At 43.3% G+C, this 16770-nt stretch overlaps 1 protein-coding gene and 1 long non-coding RNA gene across 5 annotated transcripts in view; one reads left to right on the top strand and one right to left on the bottom strand.

The window, feature by feature from the left end:
* The window catches only part of LOC137471683 (uncharacterized), a 34670-nt gene that overhangs the window by 8304 nt on the left and 9596 nt on the right, over positions 1-16770 (top strand). The window lies entirely within an intron of this gene.
* EFEMP1 (EGF containing fibulin extracellular matrix protein 1) overlaps positions 7240-16770 on the bottom strand; it is a 45482-nt gene continuing 35951 nt past the window's right edge. For all 3 annotated transcript variants that reach the window (XM_068186171.1, XM_068186172.1, XM_068186169.1), the window contains exons 6-11: positions 15845-15964; positions 13557-13676; positions 12024-12143; positions 10653-10776; positions 10321-10516; positions 7240-8451 (exon numbers count right to left, since the gene is read on the bottom strand). In XM_068186171.1, the coding sequence (XP_068042272.1) occupies positions 8293-8451; positions 10321-10516; positions 10653-10776; positions 12024-12143; positions 13557-13676; positions 15845-15964 (839 nt within the window). In that variant the 3' untranslated portion in view covers positions 7240-8292. The remainder of the gene's footprint in view (positions 8452-10320; positions 10517-10652; positions 10777-12023; positions 12144-13556; positions 13677-15844; positions 15965-16770) is intronic.

Here is a 16770-nt window from a genome sequence, read left to right as displayed (position 1 = left end):
TTATTGCTGTTTCTGCTTGGCAAACACCACTGTGGTCCTAGCTGCATGTCAGTTTTCAAGGGAGCTCCTACAGGGCAATGAGGCTTTAAAAATGAACAAAAATTAATATTTTAGGCTTCCCATGTACTCTTTAAGGCTTGTACCTGGTGAAGGAAATGTGCAAGCAATGGGTCGAGGGTGAACCCCACAGACTTCTCGGTGGGGGGAACCCCACAGACTTCTCCCAGTGCCTGGGTGGCCACAAGTATGGGCTTTCCCTGTGGGATGGGGCACCCTGTCTCTTTCCCTGCACTCTCCTGGTGCTGCTGTGCTGGGTGGGATGGCATTTACACCTCTAAAGCCTCCTGAGCTCTGCACTGGCAAAGGGCTGTGTGGTTGTTGGCTCCAGCCTCGGAGCTGCAGGGCATGATTTCAACCATGTCTATGGAGACCAATTTTCAACATCAAAACAAACCAGCGTAAGTGGAATTTATATTACCTTTTAAAAACACAAGTCAACAGAGCTGAGGGCTCTGCTTCGAGGAAGCCTCTTGGGTTTGTTCGGGGAATTACTACAAATATTTTACGTCCTTTTGGGGACTTCAGGCAACCTCAGGAAGATTCTGCCAAGGACAGCTGTTGAAATACCCCAGGTTAAATAGCTGGTCAGAGGGGGTTTGGGGCCTATGGTGTGAGGCAGCATCCCCCATCATCAAATACCTTCCACTGCTCGAAAGCACTGTCTAACTTTCAAGGCCAGGCTGATCATTCTAAATTTCTAGAAAGTATTTTCACCCCCGAAGCACAGTATTTTCATTTTGGGTGATGGTGGTCAGGAGCAATCAGACCAAAAGCCTTGATCCCAAGTGTCTGAGTGTGTGCAAATCTGGGTGATCCCAGGGGCAAAGAAATATTCTGCTGTGCAGAGCTAAAAAATATCCCTGCAGCAGTATAACAGCAGTGGAAGGGTTACATTCAAATAAGAATCTGCTGTGGTGGAGGATGTGTTGTGATGCTGCCCAAAGCCCATTGAAGAGGCAGAGTAAAGAAGGGCTGGGGGTGTTCCACCCTTCTCCAAAATGTGCTTGAACACTCAGTGCTCAAATTCAAAATTCAGTAATAGAGGCTTGTAAATTCAGTAATAGAGGCTAAAAACCAGAACCTGGAAATTTTATGAGTATGTTTTAATTCTTTTCCTGAGCTGGTTAATGCTTATCCCAGTCTGGGGAAGAGAAACATACCAAGCTACTGGACTTAACATTTGCAAATAGCCTGGTTTAGGGATTTTGGCCTAGGTACAAGCATCAAATTATGACAAGATGAATAGTGACTTAAGTGCTTTCTTTTGTGCCAAGAAGCTGCCAGCTTAGAGACATGTTTCCATTACCTGGGTACCTGCAGGCAGGTGGATTTGGGTGGGATGTTGGTACTGAGTGGATCTTAATTTCTTTATGTATCCTATGCCTGTAGCAGGTATGTGAGTAATCCTTCAGGAGAGCTTTAGCTGCGTCTTTGATTGCTGTGATGTGAGCGTGGTGCCTCTCCAGCTTTTCTTTAGTATGCAAACAGCCTTTGTGCAAAGCACAAAGTGAAGCTTCACAGGAATGGCACTGTGGCCTGTTAAAGTTCTGTCACCCCAGAGAATGCAGGTAAGAATTTTTTAAAACAAGTAAGGAAAGGAAACATATTCCTGCAAAATGTTTACTTGTGTTAGAACTGAGTAGCTTTCAGGCTGGTATGGTTGATTGCCCATGAAATTTCAGTGCTTTATTGGACATGTTCATTGTACAATTCAAATCTTTCCTCCTCAGCATACCACAGCAGAGGCAGAAATCTCCTGACCCCATTGAAGTTTCATGTTACTATTTTGATCCTTGTGATTCAGTTTTAGTACAAAATCACAGGCCTTGCAGGGAGTTCTTGGCATGTTGGTTCATGTTCCTCTGCCTACCTACCTCTGCCAACTTGCAGAGCTCTCCTGAAACAAAACAGCCCTACTAAATATTGGGGTGCAGTCTCTGGACTGATCCTGGGTTGCAAAATTGTCTGAAACCAGGTTTATTTTGGGGAGAGAAAGCAGCAAATGCAAATCTCTGTTTTAATCACTCCAAGGATCAATTCATGCCTAATTAGTGTGTGCAGAAACAGCTTTCTTGGAAACACCATTGTCTGCAGTGCTCTGGTTCCTGCTGCCTTCCCCCCCAGGCATGCCTTTAAACTGGGCAGAAGTGAATTTTTTCTCCCTTGAAGTGATTTTTTTTTTTTTTTTTTTTTTTTGCAAACATTTGCTGCTGGTTGAGTTGGCTTTGATGCAATTGTGGCCACTGCTGAGCTGGGTGTGATATTTGGGCACCAAACCTGGTGCTGGCAGCAACTACACAAAAACCTCACTAATGCAGGCGATGGAGACAGCACCAACATGCTCTGTGCAGGCTGCTCCCTTCTTCTTTTGGTGGGATTTCCAGGTTTTGGGCATTTGGCATCATAAGAGCTGGTGCTGACAGTAGAGCTCCTGGCAAGGGCGTGCAACAGCTCCGGAGCTGCCGATGGCAAACTGGAAATGCTTCCCCTGTGCCTGCGGGTGCCAGGGGAACGGCTCCTGTCCAGGACAGCCACGTATTTAATGGCTCTTGGGAGGCTTTGCTGTGAATGTGTGCAGTTAAATCTCAGCCTGGTCTGGGCTTTAACATTCCCTGCATCCTGCTGTAAGAGGGGGACAGAACCCAAACTCCAAGCTGTGTTCATGCTGTAGTGCATTTGCACAAGTGTGCAAAGGTTCAGCTTCATTCCCTGCTCTGCTCCCCAGTTATTCCTGATGCTGGATTAGCTTTGTGGAGTTGTGGTTTCCTCTTTGCATGGTCTGCCATAACCCTGATGCTCTCCTGGGAGATGGTGGTCAGTCCAGAGGCATTTGCTGTTCAAATAAAGCTGGGATAACTTCCTGCATGTGCATCACTTTGCATTTATCCCCTTTGGTTTTATTTGGCATTTCCTGCTCAATATTCAGAGGACTGTAAGGGCTCTGTTTTCCAGAGGATGCTAATCTTTACCTGAACAACTGGATATCATTAGCAAAATTTTCTGTTCCCCTTCTTTTATCCACTTCTTACTCTGGGGCATGTCCTTTGATATGTTGCCTGTAAGAGCAGCTCTGGCATAGTGCTGTTGTGCCAAATTCCTCCTCCAGGCATGCAACAGAAAGTTTCACTTCATTTTTTTTGCCATGGCATTATTGTTTTTTGCTTGTCTCCCTGATATGTGGGTCCTCCATTGGCCCCATCAGCCTCCTGGGATGTTGCTTTTGCTGTGACTGGGAGAGTTTTGATTTGCCAGTGCAGGCATTTGCAAGCTGCTCCTTTGGCCTGCCGTGTTTGTTTTCACCCGTGACCTTCCAGAGCTCAGGAACATTTCCATTTGCTGTGTTCATGTACAGCCTCAGCTTCTCAGAGAATGACTTATTGATTTTAATAATGCCTTTTACCCTGCTGTTTTGGTATGTTGGCTTCCCCCTCTGCAGCCCTTGCTCCGAGCTTCCAAAATTTGTTTGTTTTCCTAGTTTCCATGCCGCCTGCAGGAATTTTGCTCTTTTGACTTCCCACTTGGGTGTTTGTTGTATATATTCTGTATAGGAAACATTCCTGTATGTTGCACAGAGATACTCCAGAAACACTCCAGTGCAAGAAGAAAATGTGACCCTCCAGAGGAGGTGGTCACAGGTTCAGATGTTTCTAGAGTGACACTGGCAGGATTTAAACCTTGAGGTGCCTGTGTAACATCCATGGCTGTGGTTTCAGAGTTTAACAGCATAAATATGTTGCTTTTGTCAACCCAGCTGGCAGGCCACTCCATTTGAAAGCCTTTCTGTGTGCTTGTTCAGGTGTATGGATGGGGATGGGCCATGTCTTAGCTTTGGGAGTTTTTGTGGACCTGCAGAAGCTTTAGTGGGTGTCTTAAGGGTTGTGGGGAGAGAAAAAAAAGAATGTTCTTTTACAGCAATGCAATGAAGTGCAGCAGAGTGTGTTTGCAGGGCAGGGGCTGCTAGAGTGCTTAGCAGAGAGCTGCACCTTTTGAATGTTTATCCTGTTTGAATATAAATGAACTTTATGGTTAGGTAGAAGTTACAAATATATTATCAACATTTAAAAATGATTATCCAGATGCATTTCTGTGAAGGAGCAGGGATGCAGAGTGCTGATGTTTCTTCTGGGACCACTGGGATTCTGGATCAGAAAGCAAAATAATTTATCTCTTGAGAAAGCATGTGACTGACAGAGTGAATGCGTTTGCAAACAAAACCTGGAGCTCACCTGCTTCCAGTATTTTGGTCTGCAGGAAGTATTGCTGGGTATCTTAGTCCCTCAGTCAGTATCAAGGTGCTTGCTGAGATAGCAGAGAATAAATCAGGGGGTGCCTTCAATGCTGCCTCATCATATTTCTGTGACATGATATTTGCTGTTTTTTCTGCTGAGAAAATATACACAGTAAGTGTGAGACTTTAAGGAGTTAATTTGGAGGTAACTTACTTAAAAAAAAATAACTTGTTCAATGCACATAATCAATATCAATATAAAACAGGATTTCATGTCTTTTCCCATGCAAAAATTACAAATCTGTTGTACTGCCCTTCAAATTTGCTTTGGCAACTCTAACCCAACCCTGTTTTATTAAACAGCTCTCTTTCCTCCTAATATATACAGAAATGTTTTCTGTATAAACATCTTAACTAGACATCTGCTTTTCCCCAGATATAGAACTCAGTTAACTTTTTGCCCTATTCACTGAGGCTGATCACTTTTTTCTGCTGGCCAGATGAAATAAAATTGGGTTTTGTAGCAGATGCAGCCCAGTTCAGTTTTGCATGACGCAGGTGTTCCCCCAGCTGGGAAGTGTGGAATTGTGCCATTTTGCTGAGATGATGGGGAAGTTTAGATATGTGAGGGCGTTAAAAATAATTCTCTGTGTTAACAGTGGGCTTTGTCCCTGGTGGGCTCCATATGCTCAACAGCTGACTGGGGCAGCAGCTGTTCTATATTTTATTAGAAGACTTATAAAGTTAGAAACACGGATGATCATTCAAAACACAAGCAACTCTTTGCAGCCATGGAAACAGGATTCAACAACAAACTTGCATTTGTGAGCCTTCCAAGCAAAATAATCCCACTGCACTGTGTTCAGGTGGTCCTGGGGAAGTGAATGAACTCGCATTTTGATTTCCTTAAGTTCTGTTTACTCAGTCCCATTTTTTCCCTCTATTTTCTCCCTCTTTTCTGTTTCTGAGAAGATACTAAACTTTGCATGTAATCCTGATTTAGACTCTTCTCCAACATTGACAGATGTATATGAGAATCCATCCTGGAGTGTGCTCTTGGTGATGGTCATGGCAGTGGGATACAGAGAAGGCTGAGCAAACACTCTGCTCTCATATAATTTCTTGGGATTTTAGTGTCCCTTATAATCCATGTAGCTCTTCAAACTCTCGTTGCATGTTTGCTGCACTTCCATACAATTTGTAGGGAACAGGTGAAGCTCTGCTTGCCTGGAGAATTAGAGGACCTATAGGTTTCCCTCCTAAAAACGTGAAGGTTTTTTGGTATACAAAAGCTCTCGTTCAGGCTCTGAACCATCTTCTCATTCTGACTGTGGGCTCCTTTCAGGCTCAGTCATGTACGCCACCCCTACCCAAAATAAAACCAACCACCCCCTGCCAGTTTCTGCAGAGCTCAGCTCTGCTCCTGTTTTGGTTTGGAGGGGCTGCTGTTATTCCAGCTCCTGGCTCTCATGGAAGCGCTGCCCACACCCAGTGACTGCCTTCAGGCTCAACCAGCCTGCAGAATAGTGACACATGGCTGGATCTGCACTCCTGAGCTCTGTGACAACCTCTGACTTGGCCACTTTGGGCTCTCAGTGGTCTGCTGGACACCTGAATATTGCAAACAGACAGGGAGCAGGGCAGTTGTGTGTAAATAAAGTAGATTGAGCCAAGTATCCTGCACAATGAGGTGTGTGGGACTGTGCAGGCTGAGAATGACTTGGGCACGTGTGTGAGGTAAAAGTGCCTCTGTTGCTTCTGTCATTTGAGAGGTATATAAATATTCTTATATATAATGATCAATTTTGGGTTCCTGTCAGATGAGCAGAGTTTTAAAAGGAAGGCTTAAAAGGGCTGTTGGTGAGACTGATATAAAAACTGGTTAAGTAAATCCTTGGGGCAGAGCCTGGCAGCTTGGGGACTTCAGGGATAATTTGTGGCTCCTTAATTTACTCCAGGGACCAGCCTGGTGCCCTTCAAGTCTCGGCTCTTACAGAAGCAAAGCCACTTGAGCTTCTTCTGGGCACCTCTGAAGAGAGAATTGCCCATTTTAAACTTAAAAGCACCAAAACTGACTTTCTTGGAGTGGGCAATGCCGAATCACACAATTTGGAAATTAAAAGTTGGTGTAAAAGAACAGTGCTGATGTTGGGGGTGGAGGGGGGTGCCTGAGGGGCAGCACAGCTCGTGAGGACAGCCTACATCAAGAGACAAAATTAATTAAAGGACATGTAGAGGTGAGTATGTGCCATTTGCCACGGGAATTGCATGGGGGAGCAGGAGGCTGGAGGCATCTTGTTCAGTGCTTGTGTGGAACAAGGAGTTGCCTTTCAGACTGAGTGGATTTGTAGGGATGAATGGGGAGGAAGGAGCTCCCTACAAGCCAAACTCTGTAGCAGAGACTTTTCACCATGGCAAACCCCAGTTAAATCCCACTACAGAGCAACTGGGTTTGTCCTGGTGAGCCCCTCCCTGCTGGGAGGGATGAGGAGTGCTGGGGTTCTCACCCCACTGCTTTGGGCCCCAGGCAAAGAGAACGTGACCCAGCACCAGCACGGTTTCCTGGCCTGTGCTGCAGCCACGTGCTCTGAGCCTTTTGGCAGGTGAAGTGTTTGTTTAAAGCCACAAATGATTTCCTGGAGGAATGATCATTGGATAATGGTGTCCTGCTCTGTAGTCTGCCTGGGCAGGGGGATGTGTTGCCCTCAACCACAGGGGCTGTGGGCTTTTCTAAGTTTTGCTCTGGAGTGAACTTTTGCTGTCACTAACACTAAATCTCAGTAGGCAGCAGGCTTGTTCTTCTACAACAGAATTGTGTTTTGAGTCTTCCAAGATCCTGTACAGGCTGATCTGGATCCCTCTGACTGTTCAGACCCTAACATGGCTTTGCCAACTCCCACAGTACGTGACAAGAACAGCAGTAGTAACAAACTACCTCAAAATAGACCAAATACAATATGGTAAGAGATCTTTATTAAAAATTTTGTACATCAAAGGATTAACTACTACATTTTAAACAAGAAATAAGATTTTACATATTACAAAAGATGTTATTAGTTCTTGAATTAGAAATAAATTTTATGAACACTGTACATAATACATCTGAGTTGTAAGAGCAAGAACAGGACCGAGTGCCTGAAAATGATATAACTTAATAAGAAAATGCACTCAATTCTTAGTATACAACATAATATTTCTGGAAAATAGTATGTTAACTTCAGTCTGAAAATGCTGCCTCCCTCTGAGCAGTAACTACCAACAGTGTTCTCATGGACATTTGTGCCCTGTCTGGTGATTTCCCATTTGGAGTTTCTTTCTTTGTTGGAGACATTTTCTTCCTACAGTCTATTTTTCTTGAAGAGAGCATAATGTATTCCATGGTTATGGTTAACACAATCTGCATACAAAAACCATTTCTCACAATGTCACTTTACCTCCAACCCAGATTAGAAAAACCAACCGTGATAGCACATAAATGTCTACAGAAATAGATTTTTATTTACTGTTACCTTTTGTTACAAAGTAGTTAAAAATAAGAAATATATTTTAGCTTATCAGATAACCGTTACTTTGTGTATCATTTGTACTACATAATTTTTTTCTTTTTTGAGATTCAGTGTAGCTGCATTAGAATTTAAAATAAAAACAAACCAGAAGATCACTTTTAAATTGCATGACCTATTTGGCTAGGAAGGGTGTGTGAAGCTTTACAGGATAGTATGAACATACAGTTCCCATATAAAAGCATAGTATGTATCTAGTCCAAAGAAGGTAATAAAAAAAGATTTAAATCTTTATACAGAAAGTGACAATGCCCATGTTATACTATGGAACATATCTACTAATTTGGAATTACAGATGTAATGTGTGAATAAGAGAGATCAACTTACTAAACAAATTCTTTTAAAAAAGAGAGCAAAATCTATAAATAAAAATAGTAAGTGCTTTCTTTCTGGTAATATTCTTTGGCTGCTGCGAGTGCCAGCGGAGGGTTGTTGCAAACACTAAAAGGCGTAAGGTCCCACGATGATCGTTAACCTCAGCACCGAGCTCGTGCGGTAGTTCAGGCTGTTCACTGTCAGCATCTCCAGGTCCACGATGTGCTCCCTGGGGCCTGACAGCGACTTCACCAGCACCAGCATCGCGCTCACTGCGCTGGTTTGCTGCAACAACAGCAACACGACAAAGCCCAGCTCAGTCCAACCCACAGCAACTCCCAGCGGCATCCCTGCTGCTGTGTCACCGCTCTGTGCAAGGCTCTGTCTCAGTACAGGCATGCACGAGGCAAGGGTGCTTTTAACACTTCCAAAGGGCCATGACTAATCTCACACCTGGCTGTGCTGCAGGGAAAACTCCACCTGACTGAGGCCCACAGGAATAAACTGTGCTGCAAAATCTGTTCCTGGTTACGCTGACTCCCCCAGAGGATGTGGGAAGTTGTAATCTATCCCAAGATGGTCTTTGTTTTAACCCCATCTACCAGGTTTTAAAATAGAGAGAGAACAAGTAAAACAAGAGCCCTAATGTCTTTAACAGTGAGATAGTTTGTTCAGTGGAGGGAAACTCAAAAGTCTGTCTTGTGGCTCATGCTCCAGAAGTTATGCTGTCCTTGTAAACGCTGGGAATTTTTGTTACTGGTGTGTGCCTATTGCTATCCCCATCTTGTTTTGCTTCAAAGCTCTTTTCTCCTTCTGGGGTTATGCTGCTGGTTTGTCAAACAGTTTTGTCTTTTCCAGATGATGATAAAAGGGTCAACTCCATCTCTCCCTTAGCCTACTCCAAATATTTTCTCCCCCTGTCACATGTGTTGGGTGCATAGATGAATCCAGTCCATCTGCTGCATCCAGGAGCCAGCTCAGCATTTTACTACAACAGTTGGAATAGCTTCCAAATAAGCTTTTGTTTACCACAGTCCCCTGGCAGGAATAAACACATGCTTCCTTATTTAAGGCCTGTGATTTCTTGTTGGGTGGCAACAGGAGGTAGGAATTGTTACTCCAAGGGTCAGTCTGAGAGCCACACTGGGGTCTAACCCAAGTGGGACCTGTAGTGATCTTGTTTTTATTTTAAGCAAGTAGCTGTTTGTATTCTGGGGATAGTTAGGGGGTTTTGATGTGTAACCTGTAATCCAGTGTTTTCCCCTGGATTTGTTATGTCACAACGAATGATATGTGGGTGAGTAGTTCCCTGTTCCCACCTTGGGTAAACATGGTGTAAATGGCAATAGCGCAGCTTGGTACACTTGTACTACCAAAAGCCCATAATCTCCTGATTTGAAGGAAAATAATTAAACATTAAAACCTCCCAATTACTGTATTTCTGATAGAAAATTTTTGTGCTGAATCTGTTTTACTGAGTGTAAAGCCACATATGAAGGGAAAAGGATTTCCTGGGAATTTCTAAATATTATAGGGGTTCAAGAAAATGAGATTTCTTCCCAAAAAAACCCTTAAAAACCAGATGTTCTAGACACTCCCATTTATGTATATCTACTTGAATGTATCCCACTAACAGGAAATACTGCTATCCCAAGTAATTTGAACTTCCTTGGTTTTTACTATGGGAAATAAAAGTTTAATTATGTCTCAACAGCACTGTAAGTTGGCCTGAGCTTAGTTTGGGATGGGGCACAGATTTCTAGAATGCTGTTATTGATTTCTTCTTTTGCAAAATGAGAAATGTAATTAATGTAATTGTACAAGGAGTCTTTCTATAATTGTGTCCTAAACAGATTTATCTGAGGTGGTGGTACAGAGAGGGGAAGGCAGGGAGATATTTTGTGTGAATCTGACACGGGTGTCCCAGGATTGCTAAATATTCCTGAGTTGAAAGAAATAGTAGGAGTCACAGTTTAGGGTTTTCAGGTAGGAAAGTAAAAGGTTTGTTAAAAACTGGAAACCAAGCACACTTGGTAAGGAGGCACCAAAAAGCTGCCGAACTCTGGGGTGTTGTGGAAGCCTTATGGGGACCTCTGGGGTTGTCACAAGGATGGGGTGGTGTGGAGGCAGGGTCTGAGTGCCCCCAGTACTCACCCTCAGGTAGAACTCTCCGTTCTCGTTGCCAGACTTGATCCTGAAGGTGTTGATGGTATTGGGGTAGATGGTGGTGGCCTGGATCTGGAAGATGTCGGAGGGCACGGTCCTGTCGGAGCGGATGCTCATGTACTTGTACACCACTGAGTAGGGCAGCTCCCGGCAAATGGCGTTGGACACCGGGCACACGCAGCGGCTGCCACACAAACAGGGCAAGAGCAAAGGAAAAGACATTAAAATACAATGTTCTGGTTCATTCCATCATGTCCCTTCCTGAGGATGAGCCTAAAACACAAGATTTAATTTTAAATTTTTTTTAATTTTTCCCTTACTTCTCCGAGGTAAGGACGTAGGGCTCTTGACAAGGATTTCTGGGGTAACAACGGAACCCTCCATGGTAATTCCAGCAGATTTCATCCTCTCTGCATTCATTAGTGGTCTCACACTCATTTATATCTAGGAGGAAGGAGGAGGGACTGTGTCAAAGCAGATGGAAACTGGGTTGCTACAAAGGTACTACAAAAAACCTGCTTGTCTGTTGAAACCCAGCAGCTTTCCATGTCGACTTTGTCTTGTTTTCTGGGACCTGGCTATGAAGGGTTTCTCTGTGCAGAAGTGGAATAAACTTGCTTATTGGATGTTAAGCAAGACTGAATGTTTTTAGCTGACTGGAGATGCACATTAATCATATATAATGCAATTGTGGAAGTGCTGTCAAGTTTATAATTAGCAAAGAATGATTTTACAGCCAAAGGTGTCCTGGAGACAGAGGAAAAAGGTCTCAAGGAAGGATTGTGATTACCTGCCTTTTGCAGCTTCTCAGTTGTTATAACCTGGATTTCATAGTCTAAAGTGCTTCATTAATGGCTACATTTTCACCAAAACAGCTTTAGAAGGAATAGTGAAAACTTGTTTATCGTGCAAAGTAGAGCTTCTTTTGCCTGAGAAAAGAACCCTGAAGGGAGGTGGAGACTGTGAGCCTTGAACTGTATTAATGCTCTATTTCCTGTCAGTGCCAGAGCCCCACTGTCTACCCACATGGTCTCCTAAATTTCATACAGGCACAGAAAGGCTTTATCCAAAAGTAATCTCTTGGAAGGCACAAACAGGTTTTCAGATGCTTTAATCAACCATAGAGAATATTGTTCTGCAATATTGTCTAATAAGATGCAGAGACTTTTAGCACCACTGAGAAAAAACCACAAACTTTAAAATCCTGGCATTTGGTGGCACCTGGCCAGAACGCTTATTTTTCTACACATGAATTATCTAAGCTGCTGAAGGCTTGCATTTTTTTCTCCTTTATCAGAAGAAGCACATCTTTAATTTTTATTGTGACAGGGTTTAGGAATCTGAAAAGAAACATAATATAAAGACATGTTTCTTGGCTGTAAAAAATGACCTGGATTTATTCAGGGGTGTTGATCTCAAATTTAGAGCCACTACCTTTACATCCAAGTTTTACCCGAGGGCTGCAAAAACTGAAATTTTGTCCTAGGAATCCAAAGGACTTGGAGTTTGAGCTGAAGGATTCAAATGAGATTAGAAGATATTTAATGAATCATCAAGTGCTTTATCAACATATCTTCTGCTATCAGCACAGTAATCCTGTCATGCAATACAACCATTTAGCTAGCAATCACCCTTAGCCTGAAGTGGTGTAAATAATGCAGGGCTGAGCCTGCCAAGGGGCGGGCACTTACCTTGGCATGTCCTGCCTCCTACTACCTGGTATCCTTCAGGGCACACACAGGAGAATTTCCCTGGCTCGTTGACACACTGGTACTGACATATGTAACTTGAGGTTCTGCATTCGTCAGTGTCTGCAGAGAGCAAGAGAGCTTCGTGTCATTGGCTTTTAAAATTTACCTAGTTACAGAACTAAATAAAATAGCTAAATGCTTGGGAAAAAAAAATCTGAAAAGAGCTATCCAAAACCTGAAATGTGCTGCTTAACACCTTGAGAATGGAAGGGTGAGCTCTGCTGGGATTTTGTTAGTAATCCTCCAAAAGAAGAATTTTGGATTTGAGGAAGCAGAAACTAAATTAGACTTCAGAAGGGGTTTGGGAAAATAACTCCTGAAATTGTGTATACTTGCAGTATTCAAAAATATGATGACTTTGAGGAAAAAACCCACAGCTGTGAGATTAGTTAGTAAGGCAAAAATGTTGCCTTTGTACTTGTGCCCTACACTCATGGAGTAGCTCTCTGGGAAAGAGGGAAAGGTCTTTTTTTTTTTTTTTTGCCTTCTAATAATAATCAGTGGATATGATTCTCCTGCTTCTTTATTCTTGTGTATCCATCAGTCCCTTGTGAGGGAAGCCTGGTGTGAAACAGAACTGAACAGTGTATGCCATCAACAGGAAATTAATTTAAACCCAGCAAGAGGAGGGGTTGGCTTGGAAAGCACAGATCTCCCTCCTCCTACCTGTGAGCTGAGCCCAGCTCTTGGGCTGGGGTCAGGGATGTCCTTGGAGGCTGCATGCTTGCTGTTCCCTGTTCTGTTCAAATAGGATTAGGTTAAGCAGCTTGGCTTAGCAGAGGGAGCCTCTGTAACAGCTCTTCCAGCTCATTGGGGAGGGCAGTGCTGAAGCAGGGACCTCTCTGTCTTCAAGGCTGGTAGAAAGGATGTGGGCTCTAAGGGTGAGGTCATCATGTGTCCAAAAGGAGATTAGGGCACCCCTGTGGAGCCTCTGGCAGAGGAAATAAAGTGTTGATTGTATAATCATACAGGAGGCATGCTGTTTGTGTACACAGGCTGCAAAGCACCTCAAAAGCACACTTGTCGCTCCCTTAAAATCAGGAATTGGAGGTTTTGTTTGCAGAGGAGCCTAACAACACACAAAATTTCCCTTGTTTTTGGTGTGCATTCCTTTCCGATTCATTTAATGATCATCAGCATTAGACCACCCACAATTCCAGGGAGTTTGTGCAGTCAGGGCTCACAAACCTCTTTCTTTCCACTTGGGATCTGAAGTGCAGCAATCTCTTGTTTTGCACTTGCTATAGAGAGACCCATTCCTACCTGTACCTGAAAGCAGCTACAGCTACTCAGGTGTGAATTAGCCTCCTTTGTACCATAAAAAATAAATATCTTAAGGGTTTTGGCTACAAACTCTACCCACAGAGTGTCTCCACTTCAATTCTGTCCCTTAGTTCACAGAAAGGCTTCAGGGCAAACAAAAACAAAGAAAAAAAGTTGCTTTTCCAAGACAAAAAAAAAAAAAAGTCTTACCTTCACAGTTGATTCTGTCACTGCTTAGCTCAAAGCCTGGATTACACTGACAAATGAAAGAACCCAGGATATTGTAGCACTGCTGTGCACATGGGTTGTTGGCATCACATTCATTTATGTCTGAAAGGAAAAATGAGATATTTTTCTTGTGTAGGTGGTAATTAGGCTTGGTGGATTAGTCCTTAGGCTAGGCCTGTTGCTTAGCAGAAGCTCAGTTGGCTCTACCAGTGTAGATCTGCAGACACTGGAGCAATGTTAGATCTCTGCTTTACATTCCATGTAAAAACCAGTATTTTTCTAGGAATGAGAGTTATTCAAATGTGTGATGAATTCTCCCAAAAATGTTTAATGTGGCTATTAAGCTCCACATTCCAGTGCCTTTTTTTCAGGTATGAAATGCCAAGTCCCTATAAATAATTGATATAAGGAACACATACTGATAAGACCTCTCAGCATGCAGTGGTTAAGATTTATTTGAGCTATTTATTACTCAGAAAATTTGTTCTTTTAAATTCCATTGCAATTATAACATGAGCCTTTGAGGCCAGTAGAGTTCTGCAGAGCTCTAAGGCCTAGACCATATTGGGGGAAGGTATTTTTCTGTGCTACATTTTCCATGGTGTTGCCCATCCCAAGAACATTTTGAGGACACTGGTATGAGAAGAGAAGCAATTTTTAATGGGAAGTTTATTTAAGTCTAATCACCTCTGGAATCTATAGCCCTTGTTTGGCACAGACTGTTGATTAACTGCTGCTCCTGCCAGTCTGTAGATTTTAGTGTTTTCCCCTGTATTTCCCTCCTGCATGTTTTCAGTTCATGTTTGTGTTTATCAGATATCTCCATGAGTAGAAAGCTGTGCTTGGAAAAAAACCTTTGAGTTCATGGCTTATAAATGTCAGCAACACTGTAATTTTACAGATACACCTAAAAACTGACAAAGATGAGACACTCAAAAATGAAGCCAATGAAAAGGACATGAATTCTCTGCATTCCTCCTAGTCCTGAAAAAATGAACGATAATAGGGGAAAACTCATCACAAAGTCTTTCTCTTCCTCTGAATTTCTTTCTGGCAACAGTGCAAAGGATGTACATCATTCCTTCTCCAATACTACCATGAGGAATAAATTTGGTGGCCACAGCCCCAGTTCTGTTCATTTTCCAAGAAATATTGACCCATTTTCAATACAGGCAGAAGTCATGACACAAATGTAATAACTACAGCTGTCAAGTGCTGCTGTGGCAGATGTGAGTTTGTCTTGATGCAGCAACCATCCATTCATAAATCTTCTCCTTAAGCTTTCCTCCCCTTTACATGGTAGAAATGTGCCTGATGAGGCTGGGAGGCTGGAAAGCCAGGGAAGGGGTATTTGGGGAAGTGCCGAAAGAATCCACCTTCCATTTGAGCCACGGAAAGGGACAAATAAGTAACTTTTGTCACGTGGTTCTCTTGTGTCCATGGGCAGTTTTAAAACCCTATGATTTGGTGAGAACCAAGCAATTCCTGTCTCAGTGCAGAGCTGTGCAGTGTGCCAGGGTGCTTGGTGTGGGTTGCCAATGCTTTGGAAGGGATGGTGAAAGCTGGAAAACACAGCCTGGTTTTTCTATGTATCTAATACAGATTTTATATACACAAATTACATCTATAAAGAGCTGACCATCTCCATCACCAGTCTCTTGATTTTACAGCCATTCTCTCTGTGCTTCTACAGACAGAGTTACCTTTTATTATTACTCTCATCCTTCTAGAACAGATGTTATGATTTCAAACTGGACATCAGTCTTAAACTTTTACTGTGCAGCTTCCCTTAGTGTCTTATTTCTAAGGGCAACATCACAGCTCAAAGGTCACTCTTAGTGACCCTTGTTTCAACTTTTAACTTTTTCTAGATATTCAAATGTGGTGTAAGACTTTCTTTACCATGTGCTGAGGGTAATTGCTCATAACTGCAGAGGTATAGTATTGATTCCTTTGACTCCCAGTTCTGGCCTGTGGCATGTGAACTGGGAATAATATCAAGAAAGCCAATAATAAAGCAGAACTGAAAGAATAATTCAATGTAGGATTAAATACTGAATATAAGGCTTTAGATGTTCCTTGGAAATCTGCTATGCCAGCAAAATAACAGACATTCAAGAAAGCTCTAAATTTTTCTCCAACCCTCCTGTAACTCTCGGCTCACTCAGAGAGGAAGGAGCCCCTCAGTGCAGTCTTTTCCCTGTTGGTGTTGATTTCCTTTCAGTGTGTCTGTGGCAGTTGTGTGCTGGGGGCTGCTGAGGAGTGCTTACCTACGCAGGTGTGGTTGTTGGATGCCAGCTGGAAGCCAGCATTGCACTGGCAGTAGTAGGAGCCGGGTGTGTTCACGCAGCGGTGGTGGCAGTACGGGGGCAGGGTGCACTCGTCGATGTCTGGGGCACCAAAAAACACCAGTTAGTTCACATGGAAGCACAGCACTTCCCTGCTGTTCTCATGTCTGAGGAAAGTTAATTGCACTTGATTAAAAGCAGGAGGAAAGCTTATGTGAGCTGGGCACTGCTTCCACAGATATTACAAGATACCCTTTAACTTTTCCTGTAAGTGACTGTTTTGTAACAAGCTTTTATGCTCCTTGTCTTCACTGTGCATTCCAACTTTATTTTACTGACTCGGTCCTGCAGTAGTGCTTGGTCTGGTTTATTTTGTGCAGGTAAAACTCAGTGTTTTGTTCAGCTTTCCCTGATCCCTCAGGATCAGACATGGTGCTGACCAACACAGCCAATGTGGCTTGGAGCTCATTTTCCCAAAAACTCGCATGCAGCACTCCTGGCACGTACTAAATCTTTTCAGCTCCATTAGGAACAGTCCAATTCTCTGTGCAAGTACAGGGGAATGGCAAGGATAGAGAATTAATGGGCCTGAAAAGGAAATAGGTGGTTGTGTTTCCACAGGGATCCCCAGACCCTGCCTTGCTCTCCAAGGGTTTTCCATTGCTCCCATTCCCCTGGCTGCCTGTCCTGGATACCTTCCCACCCAGCAGCACTACACCTGGCTGTGCATCTCTGGCACTGAGAGACTTCCATAGCCTCTCCTTGCAGGTCAGCCCTGCTTTTGAGGTGGAGCAGTCTGCCTTTCTAAGAGTCAGCATTCCTGGTGTGCATCAGAGCAGGGCTTTCACCTGCCTGCCACACAAAACATGCAGCACCCCATTCCCTTACCCCTTCTGCATTTAAAAGGC

Source organism: Anomalospiza imberbis, chromosome 3, assembly GCF_031753505.1.
Source record: "Anomalospiza imberbis isolate Cuckoo-Finch-1a 21T00152 chromosome 3, ASM3175350v1, whole genome shotgun sequence".
Lineage (NCBI taxonomy): Eukaryota > Metazoa > Chordata > Aves > Passeriformes > Viduidae > Anomalospiza > Anomalospiza imberbis.
This window is presented reverse-complemented; position numbering and strand designations above follow the sequence as displayed.